Source organism: Alligator mississippiensis, chromosome 5 (genome assembly GCF_030867095.1).
Source record: "Alligator mississippiensis isolate rAllMis1 chromosome 5, rAllMis1, whole genome shotgun sequence".
In the NCBI taxonomy this organism is placed as follows: domain Eukaryota; kingdom Metazoa; phylum Chordata; order Crocodylia; family Alligatoridae; genus Alligator; species Alligator mississippiensis.
The window spans coordinates 56,065,667-56,091,678 of NC_081828.1; the positions used below are offsets into that span (position 1 = coordinate 56,065,667).

The following is a 26,012-nucleotide window of genomic DNA, read 5'->3' on the forward strand; positions in this document are numbered from 1 at the left end:
TTGAGAGAGTGAATTCTATTAGAAATCCCTATCCTCTGTCTACAGAAAGGCCGGTATGTAGATTCTATATCCAGGCCTTCCACTTGTGCCTAATTCTCAGAGACTGGTCAATCTTGGTAGTTACCAGGGAGCTTTACTTATTCACTTACGGGAGACAGGATTAACAGCATTTACATTTTCTTTTGTCAGCACCACATCTGCATCAAACATTTAAATGTTCTCTTCTCTTTCTTGGCTTCTGGGAACCTCTTGTTAGACATCCTTTCACTTTGGAGTGATGTGTGTAGGTCTTTAAAAAGGCTAACCTGCTGCAATTCAGTACCTCTCCTCCTGGCTCCCCAGAGCTGCCCAGCACTCACCAGCCACAAGGCTTCAGACTACTCTGATCTCTGGGTTAAGCTGGAACACTTTCTGACATCCTACCAGTAGTGGTCTTTGGTCTGCAGCCTCCACTCCATGTTCTTGCCTACCCCTCTACCATTTATTACAGCTCTACCAGAAAATAAGCTTCTACCACACTACAAAGGGTGGGGGGGGTTGCACTTTATGTCAGTGAGCAATATACATTAACCCTCATCAAGACAGAATCCAAGGTTGAGGAAGTAGAAGGATTGTGGGTTAGGCTACATGGGGGGCAAGGAGAAAGGGATATTGTGGTAGGGGTCTGCTACAGACCCCCACACCAAGGGGAAGAAATAGATGCGGGGCTCCTGAGGCAACTCTCGGAGACCATAAAAGCTAAAGAGGTGGTAGTCATAGGGGACCTAAACTACCCGGACATCTGCTGGGAGTCGCAGACAGCAAAGTCCCATCGCTCACGCAGGTTTCTAACCTGTGTACAGGACTTCCACCTGACACAGGAGGTGCATGGTCCCACTAGGGGGAATGCCATACTGGATCTGGTATTGGCAACGGGGGATGACATGATAGGGGACCTCCAGATCGGTAGCCATTTGGGAGACAGTGATCACCTAATAATAGAATTCAACATAAGACGTCGAGTGGGTAAGGTAACTAGTAGGGTGAAAGTGCTAGACTTTAGGAAAGCTGATCTCAATGCACTCAGGCGATTAGTCAAGGACGCACTGCAGAGTAGGAGTTTTGAAGGGATGGGAGCCCAAGAAGGGTGGCTGTGCCTTAAGGAAACGATCCTTTGGGCACAAAGCAAGACGATCCCCGAGCGAGGCAAAAAAGGGAAAGGGGCCAGGAGGCTTCCATGGCTGACCAGAGAAATCCAGGGCAGCCTAAGGGCGAAAAGGGGAGCACATAAAAAGTGGAAACAGGGTGAGATCACTAAAGATGAATATACCTCCTCTGCTCATGCTTGTAGGGAGGCAGTTAGGCGGGCCAAAGCTACCATGGAGCTGAGGATGGCAACCCAAGTAAAAGACAACAAGAAATTGTTTTTTAGATATATTGGGAGTAAAAGGAAGGCCCAGGGAGGAATAGGACCCCTGCTAAATGGGCAGAAACAATTGGTGACAGACAGGGGGGACAAGGCTGAACTCCTCAACGAGTTCTTTGCCTCAGTGTTCCTAAGCGAGGGGCACGACAAGTCTCTCACTGGGGTTGTAGAGAGGCAGCAGCAAGGCACCAGACTTCCATACGTAGATCCTGAGGTGGTGCAGAGTCACTTGGAAGAACTGGATGCCTTTAAGTCGGCAGGCCCGGATGAGCTCCATCCGAGGGTGCTGAAGGCACTGGCCGACATCATTGCAGAGCCACTGGCGGGAATATTTGAACGCTCGTGGTGCACGGGCCAAGGCCCGGAGGACTGGAAAAGGGCTAACGTGGTCCCCATTTTCAAAAAGGGGAGGAAGGAGGACCCGGGCAACTATAGGCCAGTCAGTCTCACCTCCATCCTTGGTAAAGTCTTTGAAAAAATTATCAAGGCTCACATTTGTGAGAGCCCGGCAGGGCAAATTATGCTGAGGGGAAACCAGCACGGGTTTGTGGCGGGCAGATCGTGCCTGACCAATCTAGTCTCTTTCTATGACCAGGTTACGAAACGCCTGGACACAGGAGGAGGGGTGGATGTCGTATACTTAGACTTCAGGAACGCCTTCAATACGGTATCCCACCCCATACTGGTGAACAAGTTAAGAGGCTGTGATGTGGATGACTACACAGTCCGGTGGGTGGCGAATTGGCTAGAGGGCCGCACCCAGAGAGTCGTGGTGGATGGGTCGGTCTCGACCTGGAAGGATGTGGGCAGTGGGGTCCCGCAGGGCTCGGTCCTTGGACTGATACTCTTTAATGTCTTCATCAGTGACTTGGACGAGGCAGTCAAATGTACTCTGTCCAAGTTTGCAGATGACACAAAACTGTGGGGAGAAGTGGACATGCCGGAGGGCAGGGAACAGCTGCAGGCAGACCTGGACAGGTTGGACAAGTGGGCAGAAAACAACAGAATGCAGTTCAACAAGGAGAAATGCAAAGTGCTGCACCTAGGGAGGAAAAATGTCCAGCACACCTACAGCCTAGGGAATGACCTGCTGGGTGGCACAGAGGTGGAAAGGGATCTTGGAGTCCTAGTGGACTCCAAGATGAACATGAGCCGGCAGTGTGACGAAGCCATCAGAAAAGCCAATGGCATGTTATCGCGCATCAGCAGATGCATGACGAATAGGTCCAGGGAGGTGATACTTCCCCTCTATCGGGCGCTGGTCAGACCGCAGTTGGAGTACTGCGTGCAATTCTGGGCGCCACACTTCAAGAAGGATGCGGATAACCTGGAGAGGGTCCAGAGAAGGGCAACTCATATGGTCAAGGGCCTGCAGACCAAGCCCTACGAGGAGAGACTAGAGAAACTGGACCTTTTCAGCCTCCGCAAGAGAAGGTTGAGAGGCGACCTTGTGGCTGCCTATAAGTTCATCACGGGGGCACAGAAGGGAATTGGTGAGTATTTATTCACCAAGGCGCCCCCGGGGGTTACAAGAAACAATGGCCACAAGCTAGCAGAGAGCAGATTTAGATTGGACATTAGGAAGAACTTCTTCACAGTTCAAGTGGCCAAGGTCTGGAACGGGCTCCCAAGGGAGGTGGTGCTCTCCCCTACCCTGGGGGTCTTCAAGAGGAGGTTAGATGAGTATCTAGCTGGGGTCATCTAGACCCAGCACTCTTTCCTGCTTATGCAGGGGGTCAGACTCGATGATCTATTGAGGTCCCTTCCAACCCTAACATCTATGAATCTATGAATCTATGAATTTTGGACTCCAACCTTTCAGAATAGGCATCTTGTGTTTTTCTAGTGCTGTACAGAGCAACCCTGAGCTAACTCTGCATACGCTAGTTCTGGAACTGGAAGCAGTCTAGACTTGCTAACTCAGCATACTGATGAGCCTGATATCTAAGCAGAGCTAATTAGCCAAAGCACTTCTTGGTCTGCAACAAGCTTAGGATGTCTTTCTGCATAGTGTTGCCTTGTGCTGTGGTAGTGAAGTATCTGATGAAGTAAGCTTCCATGGCTTACAAAAGTGTATGTATCGCTGATTTAGTTAGACTGTATATTTAAAATCTAACCTGCCTTCTGCCTACCTTCAGACTAAAATGGTTAACTACTTTTTTTTGTGCCATATTAAGATCACCTTTTGTACACTTGTGAGGTACTTGTTCTATTCAGCATAAATCTATACCCTATGGCCCCTGGTACACATTCATTTAATGGTATGATAGGATCTAATCCTCAATTCCAACAGTTGTGCTTCCAGCTATGCCACATTAGGGCTCTGCGAAGCTTTGGGTGCTGATTCAATTTGGAGGAGATATGGCCTGATTCCGTGGCCGAATCTCTGAATCTGAATCAAATCAGGAGACCAGTAAAAAGGTCCGAATTGATTTGAAGCTGTCCAAATCGATTCGGAGAGCTTTGGAGATTTGGGAAGCCTCTGCTTGCTGCCACAGGGAGCTGGATCCAGACTCGGTGCTGGTAAGTATGGGGCGGGGGAGAGGGGGCTGGAGGAGGAGGCAAGGGACCATGGGGGCACCCCTGCTAGGCTGCATCCCCTGCCTGCTCCTCCAGCCCCCCTGAACACCCCTCACCTGCTGTCCCAGCCCCCACCATGGCTGCCGTGCCACCCCAGCTTCTGGCTCTTTGAAAGAAAAAAAAAAAGCCCCCATTCACCAGCTGCTGCCAGGTGGCGGGGGGGTGATCCTTGCTGCTTCCCACTGCCCCTCACTGTGTGGGGGCTCTGCCAGGAGCCCCCTGACCCCTGTCTGCTCTCCCAGTCTCCCACGCTATGACTGCCCTGCCTGTCCCAGCATCTGGTTCGTAAAAAAAAAAAAGCCAAAAAAAAAAAAAGCCCACACTCACCAGCTGCTGCAGCAGCCTCAGGGCTTCTGGGGGCTCATGGCAGAGCCCTTCCAACAGTGCAGGCAGTGAGGAAAAGTGGGGATCACCCCCCTCCTGGCAGGAGCTGGTGAGTTCAGGCTTTTTTTTTTTAAGAGCCAGGAACTGGGGCTGGGCAAGGCAGTCATTGACAGGGCTGGGTGAGCAGGCGGGGGATGGGGCTGATTCAGAGATTCAGCAGTGGCCAAAAGGATTCGGGACGGTGATTTGAATCACTGAATCAAATCACTCTCCCCTGAATCAGCCGAAGCCGAAGCCGAAGCGAATACTAGCTGCTTCGCATAGGCCTATGCCACATATGTGTAGCAGAATGTGCAATTTTGAAATTGGTCAGTGAGAGCCCTGGTCCAGCTGATATACTCCTCTCAACTATACACCATGAAAACTCTGCTGTCACCCCGCTGGTGCACAGGAGCTTTCAACTTAACCCTGCATCAGGAGTCATGACAGGGATTCTGCCACATGTTCAATTTAAGGTATGATGGAAATCGATCATAAAAATATTGCATACTTTTTGTGGAATATTTCTGTGTTTTTTCCCATTTCGTCATGCTGTTAATTGCCTGAATGTGTGATCAGGTTATTATTTAAAACACAATAACAAGTTAATTGTGCCTTAAGTGTAACATCTGCCTAAGGCCTATTATTAATCTTAGCAGCTGTATCTGGAATCCTGGTGTAAAATTTTTCCCTGCTTTCTGTTAATGGCAGCTGGAGTCTTCAAGCCGCATTCTGCAAATTGCCAAAGCCCTGCTGGAAGATGCAGGCAAATATACTTGTGTGGCAACAAATGCTGCAGGAGAAGCCCAGAAGCACATTCGTCTTCATGTGCACGGTAATAAAATTTCTGCTTCTTATTAAAGGCTTAAATGGATTGTTTGAAGGCAACCTTTGTTTATTTGTCTTATTTCTTTCTGTCCCAAACACATTCAGGATTGCTCTTTTCATTTCCAGCTCTTTTATTGTCTTCAGAGATCCACCTCCATTTCTTTCCTCTTTCCCAATTGCTCAGTTTTTGTTTCAACTACTTACCACATACCTATGACAAACAGGTATGCAGCTCAGCCTCTGTAGCTCCAAGATTTTGCCTCAGCTGGCACCAATGGTACAGACAGAAGTTACATTTGTCATGAAATCAGCCCCTGAAAGCACTCTAAAGCTGTGCTGTGTCACATATGCATGGCTGCAGAGTGTTTAAAAGTGGCCGATTGCATGACAAATTAACCCTCATCAAATGATGGATTAGATGAAGGCGCTCCACTTTGGAGTGCCTTAGGGAACTCATGTTCCCTAAAGTTAATTTGTCACGCAGCCGGGGCTGAGCTGATGTAGCCGAGACCTTCCCCTGGGCCTGCCTTCAGGAAAGGAGGGGGAAAGTGCAGGGGGAGCGAGCTTTGGACTGGAGTTTGCCCAACCTGATCTGGAGGGGGAGGGAGGATTGGAGCCTCCTAGCCCTCTCCCCACAGCTCAGGTCTACCAAACCCTAGCCTGCAGCTCACTTTCCCTCTCCTTTCCCCCTTCCCTTCCTGCAGACAGCACTGGAGCTGGGAGAGAAGGGTGGTATAGGCAGGCTCAATTTCCCCCCCAGCCCAACAGGTGAACATCTCTCAGGTTGGGGGGAGGGGGAGGAGGGCTCTGTAACTCATGGTGTTTTAATGTAAAGCAGAGGCCTGCATATCTATCAGCGCCCCAAATGTTCAGGAATTAGCATGTCCTTCCTCATAGGCGTAACAGGGCAACTCTGTGCTCTGATCAGTGGCAGTGCCCAGGGCAGTGGTGACTGCTGGGTTGCTATTTTTGGGGCCTTGTTACTCAAGTGGGCATCTGGGCTGCTAACCTAATCACCCCTTCATCTCCCCCACCTTAATTACCCTATTGTGTTTCCTGTAAACTGTCACCCTCTTCACTTTCACTGGCATCTTAGAGAGGTCACACACATGACAGCTTCATTGAGAGAAGCCTCCAAGGCATAAGGAAGTAAGCTATGTTCCTGGACCAGGAAACAATGCCTCACCATTGGCTTTACTGATTTGATCCAAACCTTATGAGCATTCCTTGTGAGCTGGCAATGGGGAATGTTTTCTTTGATGAAGGGGGGTAGGGGGGATGGTGTCATGATAGGTTCCTTTATTCTTTCAAACTGCTGGAAGAGATTTTTAGTTTCCTGATGAACCAATATAAAAACAAATAAGAAAGCTTAGGAGTTGTTTGATGTTAATTTAATAAATGTTTAACCATAATTAAAGTGTGTATGTACCTCAGAGCTTCAGCAGTATTGGGCATACTATTTTTGGACCTGAGCCAATTAAAGTGAATAAATGTCTTTATGTTGATTTCACTGGGAGTTAGGTTGTGAAAAAGGGCGATGTAGTGTTTATTGCATCGGCTGTGTGTATTTCCAAATCAGAAACAATAGAAAAATGTTGGTTTAAAGGGGGAGAGATTGTCTTGGGAAAGAGAAACTCCTTTTGTATTCCTAACAGCTTAATTGATGTACCCTCCTGCTTTTATCCTGACACTGGACCACATTAAATTGATCTTTGTGCTTCATTCTGGTGACATATGTGTAATTGCCTGGTATCTCTTTTATCTTCTAAAACAGGGGCTTTAAAACTTTTAAAATAAATGTACTCCCAGCGGCCCCCTTTTTACTAAATATACCTCCCAAGCGGGGGGGGGTGGCGAGCAGCTGGATATGGAGTGGGGCGGAGTGGGGTGGACACTGAGCAGAGGGCAGGGAGTGGTGAGCAGCTGTATGCAGGGGAGGGGGAGCAGGTAGTGAGCAAGCAGTAGCAAGCATGTACCCCTGGATGACAGCCCCTGTTATAAAACATATATAAACTAGGTAAAACAAAGGGTCTTGCCTTATAAAGTCCTGTGCAGAATTTGATTTTATATAGTCAGGACAAAATTAATAAGATAACAGAGTTTCATGTGTTAGAAAAGTGGCTGTATAAATCAAGGGGGTTAAACTCCTTGAGCTGTGCAAGGCTGGACCATGGGCCAGTTTGGGCCCATATTCCACCCCCCAGCCTCATAACACGTCGGATCTAGCACAGGGTTCTGGGTTCTATGCCTTCAGGTTCCTGACTGGCTGGAGTGAGCGCTGCCTGTAGCATGGATCCCAGACTGGCCCAGGGGATGCTTCAGGTGGCAGTCCCAGATCAGCTGAGGTAGGGTTCACCTGTAGTCCAGCTCCTGTTGCACAGCTCCTGTAGCACGGCTCTATGTTTGGTGCACATCTCAGGTCCTGTACACAGAGCTAGTGTAAGGTTTGTGGGTCAACTGAGACCCAGGGGCAGCACTCGGGGCTGGATGATAGGGCTGTGCAGACTACATCTTTGATAGCCCTGGCGTAAATGGTTACTTACTTCCTGATCTGTCTACTTTAACTGAGCACATCCCCACAAGCAGGAACATATGTTTTCCCTAGAGACAAGTAACAGTGGCACACCTTGTGCCGCTGCTACTTGTCTCTGGGGAATGCCTGTGCCACACATGCTCTGGTGCGTGGCAGGTTAGTCTGAGTGGAGTAGGGGAGGCTGGGGACAGCAACCGTGCTGGCCCCAGCAGTCTTACCTGAGGTTCTGGGGGCCTCAGGGAGCTGCAGCTATGGCACTCCTGCAGGAGAAAGCTTGGCTGATAGTCAAAGTGTGGCTCCGGCCAGCCAGGCTCTGGTTTTGGGCGATGCATGCTGCCGCCACATGTGCCATCCCGCTTTTTTTTGGTATGGGGTTTTTTTGATCCCAGGATCTCCAAGGGTCAAGAAAACCTCCTGCATTGCAAAGCAGCAGTGTGGGGAATGCCTGCATATGCAGCGTGTGGCTCCGCAGATAGGTCTGTACCACATGTCCATGCTCATCTGGATGCGCCCACTGTGTCTATTCTTTGAAACAAATTCAGCTAGTTTATCCATGTAAAGAAGTGTTTTACTACTGTTCATTTGATAAGTATGTATGGCTAGAAATCTGCCAGACCCTGTAGAAGAACCCATCTGAAGGGTGTTTTACAAGTCATCTAACACATAAATAAGCATGTGCAGCTGATTACCTAAGGTATCTCAATTTACAATTATTGTAAATTGTGTACAGATGTTCTGCCAAGCATGTGGCTGAATTCTATTAAATCCTAATTTTTGCATCCTTTCCCAGAACCACCCTATCTGGAAAATTCAGGGAAGATGTTAAATGAAACAGTGGTGATGAATAACCCAATCCATCTCGAGTGTAAAGCATCTGGGAATCCTTTGCCAGGTACATTCCTACATCTTATGAGACATGGATCAAGTCTAATGATTTTCTTAGTCACCTTTAAGTATCTACTGAGAATAATTAAAATTTGCAATGTGAATATAAATCTCTAGTATTTAAACTAATATAACCATTTATATAGTGTACAATGGGAAACTTCAGTTGCCTTGAGGTACGGTAGATGAAATTCATATTTGATTAAAGTATTAGAGATTTGTAATCCACTCTATTTTCCATTCAAATGAACAACATTTTCCCCACTGACTGTGCAGGCACCTTGTGCACCTACATCCATCTGTTTCTGTCCCTCTCCTTTGTCAAGGCACCTAAGTTGGGGTAGATCTAGATATGGCCCTACAGCTGCTGTGAAAAGCAGATCAAAACAAATCCACTTACCTCATCTTATCAGGTAAGTTTGTAGAGTGTGGGTCACTTCTACATAACTCCATGGAATGGGTTTGGAATAGACGTGCATGGACCTGATCCAAATTCCATTGAAATTCATAGGAGTCTGTAGCTAGAGGGCTCAGGGAAGCCAGGGATCCCATACAGTGTCCATGCTGGTATAGTGTAGTGGATATACTTCACCATGCGGCGAGTGGGAGGGGCTGTGCACTACACGCATCTATGCACATGGGGGGCCTGCGTGGTATGGCACATCTGCATAATGAGGCCACACTGCAGCAGGAGCCAGTGTTTGGGGCATGGTGGGTAGGGGGGAGTTGTATGGTGCAGCATGTAGCCAGTGACCCAGGAGGTGTGCAGCCCACATAGTGTGTGGCTGGGGAACCTGTGTTCCCTGGTCACTCAGAGTTGGACATCCCTGTCCTAGGATATGGCCTAGAAATAGCACTAACAGCAGCAAAACATCTATTTTTTGCATCAGCTAAGCAATGCAAGGTTTTATTTGCAGTTGTACTGTCTCTTGTGATCAACATACAGTTCTTGCCAGACAATCAAAGTCAGGACCGACCATTTCTTGAATGAACAAGTCACACAAAACTGAAGTGTTCTAGGAAATGAATCATTAAATAACAAAAAAATTTGAGTCAGTATTGAACCAGTGCCAAAACAAGGCATTAGTAAAAACCTTGAGAGTCGAAGTGGCATCTTTTGGTTAAGATGTGAAGCAGAAGTTACCAATACTTACAGCCTGTGATTTTTCCATTTCTCTTATTTCACTTGCAGTTATCACCTGGTACAAAGACAGTCATCCACTCACCAATGCTGCAGGAGTCACCTTTTTGAACAGGGGTCAAATCCTTCAGATTGATGTTGCACAGATCTCTGACACTGGCATTTATAAATGCATGGCTCTGAATACAGCAGGAACAGCAGAGCTATTTTACAGCCTTCAGGTTCATAGTAAGTATAACATCATAGGAATCTTTGTAAGTATTGTGTATTATAAACACATACCGAGGAAAAACATGTATGTGATACTTGCCTGTTCTTTTGAAGCCTTATTACATTTACTTAATAGTTTCCCTACCCATCATTAATCTTTGAAAGGGGTTGAGGAATAAAGAAAAAAGAAAAACTGAAAATTGACATATCTGTCATATAAAGGTATTGACATAATTTGAAATATGAAAACTCAATTTAAGAAATTTAATTTTGTTCAGAATGAATGAGCAGTGGAAGAAGGCCTAAGCACTGCTGCTTCAGCAACTTGAAAAGGTTAGGTGTTGGTTCATTTTGGTGCTGATCATTTTGCAGTCTACAGTGACTGTAGTATAGAATGAAAAAAGCTGTTTAATAATGGAAGGGCTTTAGAGAAAAAGATATATTTTGTCTTACAAGATGTGTGGGTGTTTATAGACATTTGATGCCTGGTCAGAAGCCACTTGGAGTATGCGCTTCCTTTGATTTCAGTTGATTTTGGATCAGGCCCCAATCCAAAATCTGTTCTCAGATATGTGCACACACATCCAGATGTTTGGAGTGGAAGTTTATTATGCAAATTTACAGCCAGAATATGACACAGGCTTCCATTGAGATGCACAAAGAGTATATAGTCCCTATTAATGTTAAATAACCAATAATGACCTTGGGCAGTGTATTTCCCTGGGATTAATGACATCTGGGAGACATTAATGGCTGAGTCACAGCCAAGGGTAGTTAACCCCACCTAATCATTAATCCCCAGGATATGTTTGGAACCGAGGTCATTATTGTTGCTATAACTGAGAAATGAAAAACAATTCCTTAAGGACTTGGGGTTTTCTTTGGTGGGTGATGATGTTTCAGTTGGTATGTATAGTTATTTCCAGGGAATTAACACCCTCTGAATTAGCTGCTTAAATCTGATACACAGGATTTGTTTCCTGTTTGAGATTTGAACATGTCCAACATTCTGCTTTCAGCTGCAGCAACACTGATTTGATAAGAGGAAGGTAAAATTTCTCCCAATGTACTTAGCAGGCAAAAAAGGGAATACTTTCTGACATACATAGAAATCAATTTGCACTATGAAGCAGAGGTCAGAAGGCTATTATTTAACTTTAGCCAACTACAATGAAGTTGTTATTTCTCAAAATTGCATTCAGTTTATAATGGAAATTATGAATGAAATTGAAGAGAGACTAGGCTTTAAAGATTTTGTGACTTAAAAAGAGACTTGCTGAGCAACAACAAAACTTGAATTTAATGACTATCTTTTTGTCTAATCTATAGTCTTATAACCTGACCTTTGCTGTAGTATATGGATATTTACCTTAGTTGACCAGCATCTTATTTTGTTCATATTCTGCTGCTAATAGTATTTTGGATACAGGGAACTATGGCACAAGTTATCAGTTGTTTTTGTACTAATTGTTTAGAAAACCATACATGATTTCCCATGCTTAATACAGAAGAGACTTACAGATCTACTTGTAGGTGCCAGCTCTGTGGAATTCAAATGAAGTATACTCATACAGTTCCATTGTGCTAAGGTTTTTGTAGTTCTCTCTCACCATTATAACATTTTTGCAAATATCTAAGAACACCAGATGCTGTGAAAAATCACAAGGGCAAAGTATGTACAGCCTTGTACCCTCTACCATTTCTGGGGCTTACCTATAAGTAAGCTTGGATACACTGATTCATGGTTTATCAGAAATTATGCACTAAGTATTAAATAAGTATTGAATAAATAGTTTGCATAGGCTGTGACTAGATCACAACATTCTTTTTCTATTCCCATTTCTATTTCCTTCCCTTTTCTATTTTCCCTTTCCCTTGTCCATGAACTTATAGAAGTATTACATTTTGGTTACTGATCTGGTTCTAAAGAGAGGGATAAGTCACATGTCTTCGTTATACTTTCCTTATTGAGATGAGTCAAGAATTCTCCACTTTGGTGTTTTTTGCATTCAAATTTAAATTGTGTTTACTGGAGGTGCTTATCCATTTGACTTCCAAGTGTTTGACATTTCAGTGTTTGTAGAGAGCAAATATAAAAGGAACAGAAGGATGGGCAAGACAATTTAACAACTCAAGCAAATACATATGTTCCTTTAAATAGTTTAACATAACTATACAGAATTCTACTGACTATTCACCTGATATAAGCCATTTATATGGGCAGAGAAGATTCTTTGGGTAAATCTGATATCTTTTATTAGACCAGCTAAATAGTTATAGTTATATAGGACATTTCTCGGTTGTCCTTTTAAAGACATTTTTAAGCTGAGATGTTTTTTCCTCTTCCTCCTTATATAAAAAGGGAACAGGTAGATTTTATAAGAACCTGATCTGGTAAGTTTTCATGTAATTTTTTACAAAATTGATTTATTATCTAGCTCAGTTTATTACCTGCATGAGCTCAGTTAGATTTAGACAGGTTTCTAAGAGAAACATCTATGCTTTGATACATTAGAGATATTTCACAATGCCTAAGAGCACTTCAAGCTTTTACAATGCTGTGTTTAGATTTCCTATTTTGGTTTCTGATTTTCATAGTGGTCATGTAGGCTATAGACCCTGCCCACTTACCTAACACACATCAGTAGTTTCAGTACTATTATCAGATTATTTGTGTAAGTAAAGAGAGTGAGATATGGCACAGTGTGGACAAATGACAAGAACCTAGTATTTATAGCATCAGAAATCTTTCAAAATGATTTACCACCTTCCAGGATTAGAAACACTTCCAAAAGTAAGAGGCCCATTTAATTTTGTTGTGAATTATGTGCTTATATAGCTGTTTCAACTTTGTTTTCTTTTTCAGTCCCCCCATCAATTTCTGGTAGCAATGACATGGTGGCAGTGGTAGTTAATAATCTAGTGAGGTTGGAATGTGAAGCCAGAGGTATCCCTGCTCCCATTCTGACTTGGCTAAAAGATGGTAGTCCCGTTTCCAGCTTTTCTGGCCTCCAGGTATTTGTTAAAAACCTAAGTACTTGTTTTCTTTGTCTCTTGATGTGGATATTACAAATTAGTACATTTGAATGGAAACGGCACATTACAGCGGGCATAGATGAGGAAGACAGAATCTTTCCTCTCTAGATTCAAAGCTAGCCTACACTGGAATGAGTTAATGCTCCCTTTCAATTGGTATTGGACAAGAGTTCACACTGCCAAAGTGGGCACTTCTTAACACCATTTTTGGCAGTCTCAGGTGTCAAGGAATTAATGGAAAAGGAAATGGAGCCATGCTAATACCCTGAAGTCAAGATTAGGTCACACTGAAGAGTTATTGCGAGGTAGGCTGCACTGAACCAGCAAGTGGTTAAAACCTCTTACATGGATAAATGCAGAACAGCAATCTAGCATCTTCTAAGGTTTTTACATAGAAACAAAGAAGTGAATTAAAATTAGGGAAATATGGATCATAAATAGTTGCTGTTGATAAAAGCTCATTGCTGTTTATGCTGTATTTACACAATTCCAAAATGAGGTTACCCCCACAATTTACCATGGGGGAAAAGCACCTCATCTTGGAATTGAGTATGAAGCAGTGATGGAAGGGGAAAGGGAGCAGGCAGCTGCTGCAGCTCTGGCTCTGGCCCCTTCCTGAGGAAGAGGCTTGAGTCATTGCTGCTGCCTGCCCTCCTGCCACCCTGCTTCTCCTCCCAAGGCTTCTCCCCCTCTTCAACACACATCACTGCTTACCCTTGCTTCAGTGCCAGCAGACTCCATCCCCATTTCAGCCTGGGGCATTGAGCATGACCCTAACCTGACTTGGTAGCAGTAACAGCAGCATGGCAGCTCTAGCTCCAGTGACCGGGACCAGGAGTCAGCAACTATTGAGTGAAGATGGGGAAAATGGAGTGTGTGTGGGTGTGGGTGGGCAGGGGGGAGGCACCTTGAGGCTGTAGGGGGAAGGCTGAGAGCAGAGGTGGTCAGAGTAGGCACAGGGGAGACATGCAGTGGGGAGCAAGTGCTTGATCCCCCCCCACTGCCTGCTTCCCTTACTTCCCCCTTACTGCCCCCCCATTCTGCCTGCCTCCACTGCTCCCCCTGCTTGCTCCCCCACCTGCCCCCCTACTGTCTGCCCCTCTACCTCTCCACACTGCCTGCCCCCTGCCACTGCTTTCCTTGCTGCAGGAGTTGGGGGAGGATGAATTCAAAACAACCCTCCAATAATTAGATTCTACATATACAAATCTTCCATGTTTAGAATCTAATTATTGGGGGTCATCTTAATTCAGGGTCATATTGCATTTAGGTAATATAATGTGTATAGCACATTGCATACATATTGAAATTTATAAGGATATGAGAGGAACTGTTTCCTGTCTAGAAAATATTGTTTCTGAGATAGACAAGAAAGGGCAAAGATTAAGTAGCTCTGAAGAAAAGAGGGATCTGGGGAAACCCTTGAGGAAGAGAAGAAAGATGGACGATTTCCTGAAATAATTGATTGTGAAGGGGAAAAAAAAATGAAAAAATGGGGGAAGTGGGAAACAGAAAATTTTAACAGAAAATTGAGCCTGTTCCAGGCATAGAGAAAGGCAAGATGGAAGTTGTGAAATTCAGAGTGTGGGGCTAAGGCCCAGACCTGCAAAGACAAGTGAATGTGAGTTCTGCTGGTAACTTCTTGGAGGTTTTTAAGACCTGGCTAGACAAAGTCTTAGCTGGGATGATGTAGTTGGGGATGGTCCTGCTTTGAGGAAGGTGTTGCGCTTCCAACAATAGTTTTCTATTGTTCAATGACCTGTATAAAGTTAAGTATATGTTTAAGGGTACGGCAGGAAAAATTTATCTGGGGCAAAAGGACTTGGGGCATTACTGGATATCAGATACTTTGAAGTAACTGCCCATCATAAGTCAAAATTAAATGGCGTCAGCTTACCTTAGTATATTTTAGCCTAGCCTAGCTTAGCTTTCAGTGTAAAAATAATGCAATTTAGCTTCTACTTACTGAGGAGTAAGAGCATGCATGTAGACAGTTACCATGTAGCAGATGCTGCACATTAAGCTCTACCCCTCTTTAAGTCCACAGTACATTATTTGTATGTCCATATCCTAAATATTTGCAATATTTGGAGCAAAGGTAACTGCACAGGACTGGGAGGAGTGCAGGGGGAAGAGAGATTGGGAAGCATTAAAAGAACAGATAAAGGTGGTAGTCATTTTTTGTTATGGAATGAAAGAGGATAGGCCTGCCTAGCTCTATTATGCTGCAGCATACACTGAGGAAACTGGGTTAAGCAACACATAATGAATATGTCCTTTCAACATTTCTTTTCCAGGTTCTTTCTGGAGGCCGGGTTCTAGCACTCACTAGTGCTCAGATCAGTGACACAGGAAAGTATACATGTGTTGCAGTGAATGCTGCAGGGGAAAGACAGAGGGATATTGATCTCCGGGTTTATGGTGAGGAGTTCTCATGACTTTATGTACTATGAATATAGAAAATGATACTCAGAGTTTCCATAACAGTGGCACAACTTTTAGAGCTTCCTTTGGGAGGGTTGGGTTTGACTCAGTGCAAGCTAGTAAAGAGGTTAGGTACTGAGGAGGAGTGTGTCCCTCCATGCAACTACAGGACACGTATACCAGAAGTAGGGCAGTGTAAGATTTCCCATACTTCCTAACCAATGGTTCTCAACCTTGAGCTGATTGGGACCATACTTAAAGTTGCCCGGACACATTCATTAATTATATTCTCTGATATTGCCAACAAGGATGACAAAATTTCACTAGTTATGGTAGTGGGTTCTATGGCATGCACAGTAATATATTGCAATGTCTAGATGTTTATACCAAATGGATTATAGTACCATTATGTAAACTGTTAAAGCACCCTTACTCAGAATACTGTGACCAGTATTGAGTTCTTTAGCTCTGAAAAGACAGAAGAAATGGACATGGATCAAAAGAGGATGAGGGTAATTGGAAGCATGCAAGACTGGAGAGTTTAAAATGCTTGGAGAAGGAAAGAATAAGATAAAATGTCTGAGGCCTATAAGATCATGAATGGCACAGAGAAGATAACTCAAGTATATTCCTATTTCAGAATATAGGAACAAGGAAATAGACGATAAAATAAAAAAGTAATGACTTTTCAGCTGACAGACGGAAATACGTATATTTTTGTTAATGTCTTCTAGGGATAGCTCAGTCTAGTGCTAGAGCCAAGGGCTGGAAAGGATGGTCAGGACCCAAATGTCAACAGTCAGGTTGCTAAATCAAGGGGCAAGAACAAGAGGCAAGTCCAGCATACATAGCCAAGATCAGGTACTGAACATCTGTAGCTGGGACATCAAGTCAAGCATCTAAAGCCAGAGACTGGAAACCAGGGGGCAAGCCAGAGTCAACAACTGGAGTCAGGAAACTGGAAGACAATCTGAGGGTAGGGAACCAGGGGTTTCCTGGAGTCAGGGGTGTGATTTAATTAGAGCAACTCTGAGAGCCACTTTAATTAAAGTGCCTGGAGTGTCTCATGTATCAGTGTTCCCGCACTGAAAAATGGTGGTGGGGCACTTTAAAGCTCAATGAACAAGCTTTAGTTAAAGCTCCCTGTAACAGGCATCGCTTCCGAGCCAAGTTGCGGCCCTCTCACCTGTTCCTGCGGCAACTGCCCGCCTTCTCGCCTGCCATGTCTTGATGTTAATTAATTAATTAGCAGGAGGCTGCCCATTATAATGCCCCAATGCCAGGGGGCGCTCTGCGGCTCCGACCTCCCCTAATACCGCAGCCCAAGCCTCGCAGATGTTTCCGGATGTTGTCTTGTCCCTAATCAACTCGCCCGCTCCCTCGGGCCTGCTCCGTACCCTCTATGGAAGCACCGCCTCCGGGCTCCTCCCCTCTGTGCCCACTCTAGGACTCTATAGGGAGTCTCCGGCCTTTCTTGCCCACCGCGCTGCTCTCCCCTTCTCTTAGGGCATACCGCACTGCTATCCCCTTTCCCTGGGGGCAACTGCAGCCCTCTCCCCTGCTCCGGGGTTAGCCTAGGCAGTAGCCATTCTCCCGAGGCTCACCGCGCCCATACTGGGCCTCCTAACAATGTTGCCCCCTCTCTAGGGCTTACTACGCCCGTCCTGGGCTTCCTCAATATGGCCCCACTCTAGGGCTCCTCAGTAATCGCCCCTCCTTGGGGCTGGGGTCTATGCACCCCGCAAGTGACGCCCTTGCTGGCATCTGCTGCGCCCATCCCGGGCTTCCTACTAGGGCGCTCCCCCTCTCCGGGGCTCGCCGCGCCCACCTTGGGCTTCTCAATGCTGCCCTGCTCTGGGGCTGGGGTCTACATACCCCGCACACAACCCAGGGGCTCTGTTCCCTGACCACAACCCGCTGGTTGCACTCCTTGCCGCCAGTTACACCTTCACCAGCGCACAAGCTGAGCCTTCACTGGCGCTGGGGTTCCCCTACCACTGGGGTACCTATGAGAACAATGCGCCCTCTTGGCGCTAGACTGCACCCTCACTGGCAGTGGGGCACCCCACCCCTATGGGGTCCCTATGAGGCCTCCTCCAACCCCTACAGCCTCACCCAAGCCTCCGGTTTAATAAACAGAGCCAAACAAACTCAAAGTACAAGCCTCTAGGCTATAACATAACTACAAGCCACCTGGCCATAACTTAGTATCATGGCCCGAGCCTCCAGGGCTATCATGAGCTATACTTGCAAATCAGGCTTCTTCCCATATCTTAGCTGAGGGAGCTCCTGCCTCTCTGGCTGCTGACAGGGAACTACCAGCCTGGCCTCAGCCCTGGGCTTTATAAGGTCCAGGCCCTGCCTCCTACAGGCAGCTGGCTCCCCTTAGTTGCTCTGGCAACCTGCAGCTGTGCTCGTTACCCTGGCAACCCTCAGCTGGGCTCATTCTGTCTGGCCAGGGCTCGCTCTCTTTCTCCCTGGCAGTCTTTCCTCTCTAGGAGCAGCAGCACCGGGGTGCCCTGCGACACTCCCCCACTGCCATTTTTCAGCACAGGGGTGCTGATACACGAGACACCGGAGTCTGCTGGAGCATGGTAATTACAGCATGTTGGAGCAGCCTTGCTGCTTGCATATAGGTGCCCTCAAAGACAGGGACTGTGAACTGTGAAGGAGCAAGAGACGTGACAAGGACATGCAAATAAACCAAGAACTGCTTAGTGACTAGAAGCTATGTGTGTTGTACAGCAAAAGTTAGGCACTATGGCAGTCCTTCAGATGAGGAACTGGAGGTGGCTGAACAAAGGCTGGCTTAGAAACAAGCTGGGACAGCTAAACTGATGAACAGGCACTTATTGGTTACAGAACTAACCTAGGAAAGCCGCCATCACAAGAAAATACTGAGACAGAGTACAGTGGGACAAAAATTCCACTAGTTGGGGTAAGAACAATATTTTCCCAGAAATATTAGGAAAAAAAATTATCCCACGATGTTATTGGATAAATTAGTTGTCTATTTATATATGTTTCTAAAGTATTTGACACTAACTACAGTTGTTTGAAACAGGACCAGTTCAGTGGCAGTATATTATTACTGCATGTCAAAGAGAATAATTATGAAGCATGCCCAGTAATAACCAATCACTACACATGCAATTTTATATTAAGTAAATCAGTAATTATCTATGAAGGTAATTGAAAATACAAGAAAAACAAAGGACATGTCTCAGTCTGTTTGAATATTTAAAGCAGTTGATTGGTCAGGAAATGATATAGAGGTTCTGTTTAGCTTTCTAATGTTTCTTCTGTGTTTGCAGGGACTTCTGTACCCATTAATAAAGTTGGAGGGGAAGCAAAATTTGTTATATACACTTAAAAGGGCAATTGAAATAGAAGATGTTCTAATTTTATACTCAGCTGCATGATGGTCTTGAGTGGCACTGTCACCAAATCTTAACATCACCTTTAACATTTAGCTGTAGCAGGTAAACTAACTAAGATGTGAGAGAGGGAAAGAATTTTCAATGGTGCTGCAGCTGAGACTTGGTATTTTTTTATATACAGAGTCAAATTAAGGGTTGGAATATGTTTGGTAATGTGTATTATTTAAAATAAATGATTCATTTTAATCCTTGTTCCTTCAGAAGCAAATACTCTATTGTCTTTAGTCTCCATTTCATAAATTCAGTTTCCTTTTGAACACAATTCAACTCATTTAGCTGAGAGGAAAAATAATTGGTGGAAAACATTTGGAAATAAATTAGCTTTTTGCAGTAATAGGTCAGCTTCCAATTTTCAGTTCCACAAACAGCCATAAAGAATCTAGGCCTTTTGTGAATTCTACAAAGAAAGCAAGATAAACAGGGTTTTTTTTCGGTTTTTTTTTCTTTTACAGTTACTGTTTCTTATCCATAGAGACCAGACTTTTCCCTAAATTATTTTCAAGCTGTGAAATCAGCTGTTTTGTTTAGTACTTCCTGTACTAAGCAAACAAGGCTATATTGTTAGTGTTTTTTATGACATCTTGAGAGTTACATTGCTTGCATATTGAGTGCTACCCTGGGACAAATTTAATCTTCCATCAACTAATTAACTTACTAGCTTTTGTTCTAAGTGAGGTCCATAATATTTCTAAAAGACAGTTTCTTTTGCTTTCCCTTCTTTCTCCCTCACATTTTGTGGTTTCTCACATATAATTTCTGGAATGTTAAGGGTGCCCAGTTTAAAGAGGAAAAGAAAGGAAATGGGAAAAATGGGAAGACTAAGGGTACAGACAGATATTCAGGCCCCTGTTCTAACTCATGGTACTTTACTTAAAGTGCCATGAGTTACAGTGCCCCTCTGACTCAACAGATGAACCTGTTTATCTGTTGGGTTGTGGTGGGGAGGGGGAATTGAGCCTGCCTGCACCAAATCTCCTGGCCAGCAGGAGCAAGCCTGCCTACACTACCCCTCTCCCCAGCCCCCACCACCTCCCAGCTCCATGGCTGTCAGCAGGGAGGGGGGGGAGGAGAAAGGGGGAAGCAAACAGCAGCACATTGACTGGGCTTTACTCAGCCTGAGCTGGGGGGTGGATTGGAGCCCCCCTGCCTTGCAATCCCCTGAGCCCCTCAGCTGGGGTACTAAAAGCACTGTAGTAAATCACTGGAACAGATTACCCAGAGAGTTTGTGGAATCGTCATTCTTGGATGTTTTTAAGACCAGGCTAGACAATGCCTTGGCTGGGGTGATATACTGGGGACAGTCTTGTTTTGTGCATAGGGTTGAACTGCATGATCTCTTGAGGTCCCTTCCAAGCCTAATTTTCAATGATTCTATGGAAGCAAATGCATGGCTGAGATGGTGGTGTTGATGGTGAAGGCTTTGGTTTCTTTGAGAATGGGTTAAAGTTTTGGAGAGGAGGACTCCTACCAAGAGACAGGATCCATCTGGCCAGGATAGGAAAGGCTGTCTTTGAATGTTGTCTGGCCAATGTAGTATTAGAACTTTAATTTGGATTCCATGGGGAAGAGTGAACAAACCACCAGAAACAGAGCAACCAATCTAGAGGGGAAAGAACTGGAAGAGGAAGTTCAACTCTGGGAAATGTCTGGAGAGCCACAGAACAGCAGTGAATGAAGGAAAAGGGAAACAAGGAGGTCAGAATGAAAATATATATCTGATGTATGTATACAAAGGCAAGAAGGACAGGAACCAAACAAGATGAACTGGAAGTCACATCCTGTACAAAGAACTATTATCTAATTGGTATTACAAAGATTTGGTAGGACAGCTCTTATGATAGGAATGTCAGCATTGAGGGCTACCCTCTCTTTCAGAAGGACAGGATTGGGAGAAAAGGTGGTGGTGTCACCTTGTATGTCAAAAATACATACACTTTTTCCCTGGTTCAGAAGGGAGAAGGTGGCAAATCGTAATGTATTTGGGTAAAGATAAAAGGTGAAAAATCAATACAATGATGGGAATTTATTATAGGCTACCAAGTCAGGAAAAAGAAATGGATGAGGCCCTCTCCAAGGAGGTGTCAATATTATCCAAAATGTATGAGATAGTACTGATGGGAGATATCAATTTTTGGGACATCTGCTGAAAGAATATATAGCCAAACTTAAAAAGTTGAGTAAGTTCCTAACTTGTGTGGTGGACAACTATGGGATCATTTATCTCGGATCTTGCCCTGACCAATAGGGAAGAACTGGTGGAGGATGTGCAGGCATTGATAAACTTGGGAGGAAATTATCATCATAAGATAGAATTCATGATCCTTAGATGGACAAAAAACATGAGGTCAGCAGAAATAAGGATCTTAATTTCAAAAAGGCAGATTTCTGACTGAAGGAGATAATAGGCATGGTGTCATGGGAAGACAGACTTAAGGATAAAGATGCCCAGGAGGGCTGGAAAATTCTAAAGGGCACAGTATTGGAAGCCCAATACAAGAAATTGTCCCAACATGATAGAAACACAATAAGAATGATAAGAGACTAATATGGCTCCACAAATTGCTTCTTAGATGCCTCAAATGCAAAAGGAAAGCATGCAGGCAACAGAAAGAGGTGGTGGAGAAAAGAGAGAGATGAAAGAGAAAGGATGGGGTGGTGGGTAGGCTGCATGGGTACATAGGTGATTTATAAGCTGGATCTTTGCCTTGAACAATCTGCTACAGGGGGGGCAGGAAAGCAATGAAGATGTGCAAGAGGTTTTTGTTTTCCTGGTCATGCATTTCTTCATTGCTTCTGCCGTGCATTGCTGTTTGAAGGCCAGTGCTCTGTTCTAGATTGATGACCTCCAGGATGGACTGTCATGAGCGATTTGCTTCCATGACTCCAAATCGATACCAAAACTCTTCAGGGGCACCTTTTGGGTGTCCTTGTACTGCTTCTTTGGTGTGCCATGAAAGCGTACTCCATTTGACAGTTTGCTGTAGAAGATTTTCTTTGGCAGGAGAGTGTTGGGCATTCTTGAAAGGTGACTGGCCCATCTTAGCTATGCCAGTTTCAGTAGAGTATGAATACTGGGGAGAGCTGTTCTTCTGAGCACCTCAGTGTCTAGCATGGTGGGCAGTTCATCAAGGAAGCATACCAGGAATCAGTAAGAACATGCAGGGACAAAATCAGGAAGGCAAAGGTAAAACATGAACTGGAATTGGTGAAAGATGTTAAAGACAACAAGCTGCAACCAGACTGCCAGTAAGGATTACTTGGATAAGTTAGGGGACAAACCGAGGAATGAGATAACAAAAGAAACAGTTTTGGAGATTTTGATGGGTCTGAACGAATTCAAACCAGCAAGATCTGATGAACTTCATCCCAGAGTACTGAAGGAACAGGCAGAGGAGATTTCGGAGCTCTTGGAAATAATATTTATAAAGTCATAGAAGATAGGTGAGGTACCAGAGGACTGGAAAAGGACTAACATAGTGCCCTCTTTTAAGAAATGCAAAAAGGGGGACCTGGGGAACTAAAGACTGGTTAGCCTCACCTTGATACTAGGGAAATTACTGGAGTATATTACAAGGAAGTCTGTTTGCAAGCATCTGGATGAAGAAAACTGACCAAAAGCAGCCAACATAGATTTACTAAGAACAAATCAAGCCAGAAGAACTTGATTTCCTTATTTGACAAAGTAACTACTTGGGTTGATTCAGGGAATGCACTGGATATAGTGTATCTGGACTTCAGCAAGGCTTTTAACAGTTTCACATGATCATATCATAAATGTGGGCTAGACAAAACTACTGTAAGGTGGACAGATAACTTGCTTGATAGCCACAAGCAAAGGGTAGTTATAAATCGATCCATATCAGAATGGCAGGAGGTTTCAAGTAGAGTCCCACAGAGATCTGTCCTGAGCCTGCTGCTGGTCAACATGTTTGTTAATGATTTGGATGCTGGAATTGAGAGCTTCTTGAGCAAATTTGCAAATGACACAAAACTGGGAAAGATTGCAAGCAGGTTGTATAGGACAGGAGTACAATTCAGAAAGGTCTTGATTGGAAAGCTGGGATGGAGCTAACAGGATGAAATTCAGTGCTGACAAATGCAAGGTACTATACCTCAGGAAGAATATTTATAAATACAAATATAAAATGGGTGATACCTGACTGGATGGCAACATTACAAGAAGGATCTGGGAGTTTGGGTAGATCACAGACTCTGTATGAGTGCAATGTGATGTAGCTGCACAAAAGATGAATACAGTTTTGGGATGCATCAACAGAAGCATTAGGTGCAGGACATGGGAGGTGATAGTACCTCCGTACTCAGTACTGTTTAGGCCTCATGTTGAGTATTTTGTGCAGTTTTGGACTTTACATTTTAAAAAGGATGTGGAGAAGTTAGAGAGGGTTTAGAGGCAGGTGACAGACATGAAGGCAAGTCTTACTAGGAGAAGTTGAAAGAAATAGGCGTGTTCAGCTTGTGAAAAAGGTGCTTAAGAGGGCACTTGATAGCAGCCTTCAAATATCTAAAAGGCTGCCATAAAGAAGAAGGAAAACACCTTTTCTCTCTTGCTGCAGAGAGTAGAACATGGACCAGTGACTTGAAGTTGCAGCAAAGTAGGTTTAGAGTGGGTATCAGGAAAAGACTTCTTCACTATTAGAACAGGGAGGCAATGGAATAGATAATAGGTAATGATTTGCAGAAGGAGAGTACTTTAACAGTTTAGCTCCAAGTGCTGATTATTTACAACCCAGCCCACACTGTCACTATTGGAGCCAGAGCTATAACCATTCCCTCATTGCAGTGTCACCAGCAGTGCTTCTACTTTCCATCCAGCCACTTCATGGGCAAAACCTCTGATGCTGAAATCTCATAGAAGGCGCCCAGCTCTGTGGGATGGATGAAATGACTCCTATAGGCCTCAGGTTACCAACCCCTGGCCTTGAAGTATTTGGTTTTATGATAGTCTCTCAGAATGGTCCGTAACTGCTGTCTTAATTTAATTAGCTGAAGAGTATCAAGTTCTTGGTGTCTCACATGATAAAAAGTCTCTGTAGACCAGAGCTCTCATTGTTTTTATTTGTTGTTTTAGTTCCACCAGACATAACAGGAGAAGAACAGAATGTCTCTGTGCTCATCAGCCAAGCTGTGGAGCTACGTTGCCAAAGCAATGCCATTCCTCCACCCGCACTGACATGGCTCAAAGATGGCCGACCTTTGCTGAAGAAACCAGGTCTTAGCATCTCTGAAGATGGAAGTGTGCTAAAGGTAATGTTGAGATGCATGCCTCCTAGCCTACATATCACTTACGAAGGCACTGTACTTTCTTCAGACTACAATGTGAAACCATTTGTAGTTAAGCTATGTATGAGGGAACCATCATAGTATTTTTCCCACTTAAGCTAATGGAAGTGATGCATGGCTTCTGGGAACACAGACTTATGGCTGTGTATGAGAGTATATTGCCCAAGCTAACTTTATTAAACGTTTTAGATTGGGGCTGGGCAATAATTTCGGGCGGAGGGCCCCTTACTGAGTTTTGGCAAGCCATCGAGGGCTGCATGACAGGCAACCAAGAGCAGATAGATATTAATTTTCTAAATTTTTTAGGGGCTCTGCGGGCCAGATAGAATGGCCTAATGGGCCACATTTGGCCCATGGGCTTTATTTTGCCCACCCCTGTCTTAGATAGACTAATGTTAAAAACAAACACTCCCCTCTCCCCCAGAAGTAAACCCAAGCAGACATTAAACCATGACATTTAATTCATACAGTTAGAAACCTACTCCTTCAAAGTATAATCAAAAGGTTCCATTTTTGTTCTCAGATTGAAGGAGCACAAGTTCAAGACACAGGACGTTACATGTGTGAAGCTACAAATGTTGCTGGAAAAACGGAAAAGAACTATAATGTCAATGTTTGGGGTAAGACTTGAATATGCCATCCCAAGCCCAGGAACTAGTTAATAGTAATGCTTTTGACTTATGATACTAGAGTCCTTACTTCATTTCTTAAGTTGATAATATGATGCATATAAATGAGCTATATGTATTATTTTCAAAAAAAGTTTAAAATGAACACCAAATGGCATAAATAGTACCTTCAAGTAAAGCTTAAGAAATACAGCTATGATGTAAAAATATCAAAAGGTATAGTGTGCCTGTTGGGGTACTTTTTCTAGATAGTTTCTACTTTGTTTCTAAATTATTGCAATTAACCCTTAAGTACCCTAGAAACTCAGATTTGCAAACATTACCTTAGACTGCTAAGTAATCAGTTGATGTGCACCAATATCATTTGGATTACACAAGAATAAAACTCAAGGTTTGCAAGTTTTGGAAGTAAGAATACAGATAAATGTATTTATTCTGCAAAACTATTAATTCTAAATAAAACTAATAATAACTATAGAGATGAGATGATTCAGAATTCACATGTGAAGCAGAAATGTTGAGTGAAAAGGTATGGTCTTTGTATAGTCGATTTTTGATGTCACAAGTGTTTTAAGCAGTCCATGACTTCAGTCTGCCACTTGATCCAATAATTAACTGATCTGACTTCAGAAAATTTTAATCCATTAATTCTTAAGGCAATAATGATTGCTACTTCTTAATATGGAATATAAGAAAGAATAAGAACATCGCGCCTGAGTTTATTGCCCCAGGTGTCACATTTACATAGACAAATGTATTTATATGCATTTCATGGATCTGCAGCACATTGAGTTGGGTCGGAGCTACCCCACCTGGCAGGGGATCCTGTGGGTCAGCCTGCTGGCCTGAGGCTGCTCTGACTTGGCTCAACATGCTGTGGAGGGGCTGACTGGGGCACGAGGGTATTTCAGTGTGGGGCTAGCCAGCAGGTAGCCCCCCTCACTGAAACACTGTCATGCTTCTGCCAGCCGGGTAAGCATCTACACATTCATTGCTGCACACAAAAAAACTCTGCTGCAGAGTTTATTAGTTTTCTGTGGCCTAATAAGGCTGCACAGATATATGCCAAAATATTTACTGTGGAGCTAAATAGGCAACTCCACAGTAAATATCTTGTGGAGTGTAAAATGAGTGGAGTGCAAATGAGTAGTCTTAAATTTAGTTTGGTGAATGCTTATCTAGGAGTCAGTTAGGTTACCAAACCTGTTTTATTGTAATAGTGTAAAAGTTCTTTTTA

At 44.2% G+C, this 26,012-nt stretch overlaps 1 protein-coding gene across 2 annotated transcripts in view; it reads left to right on the forward strand.

Moving 5' to 3' along the window:
* HMCN1 (hemicentin 1) overlaps window positions 1-26,012 on the forward strand; it is a 354,179-nt gene that overhangs the window by 189,449 nt on the left and 138,718 nt on the right. For both annotated transcript variants that reach the window (XM_006267576.4, XM_019500190.2), the window contains exons 36-42: window positions 5,060-5,183; window positions 8,500-8,601; window positions 9,787-9,963; window positions 12,812-12,960; window positions 15,279-15,402; window positions 23,935-24,110; window positions 24,670-24,766. In XM_006267576.4, coding sequence (XP_006267638.2) covers window positions 5,060-5,183; window positions 8,500-8,601; window positions 9,787-9,963; window positions 12,812-12,960; window positions 15,279-15,402; window positions 23,935-24,110; window positions 24,670-24,766 — 949 coding nt within the window. The remainder of the gene's footprint in view (window positions 1-5,059; window positions 5,184-8,499; window positions 8,602-9,786; window positions 9,964-12,811; window positions 12,961-15,278; window positions 15,403-23,934; window positions 24,111-24,669; window positions 24,767-26,012) is intronic.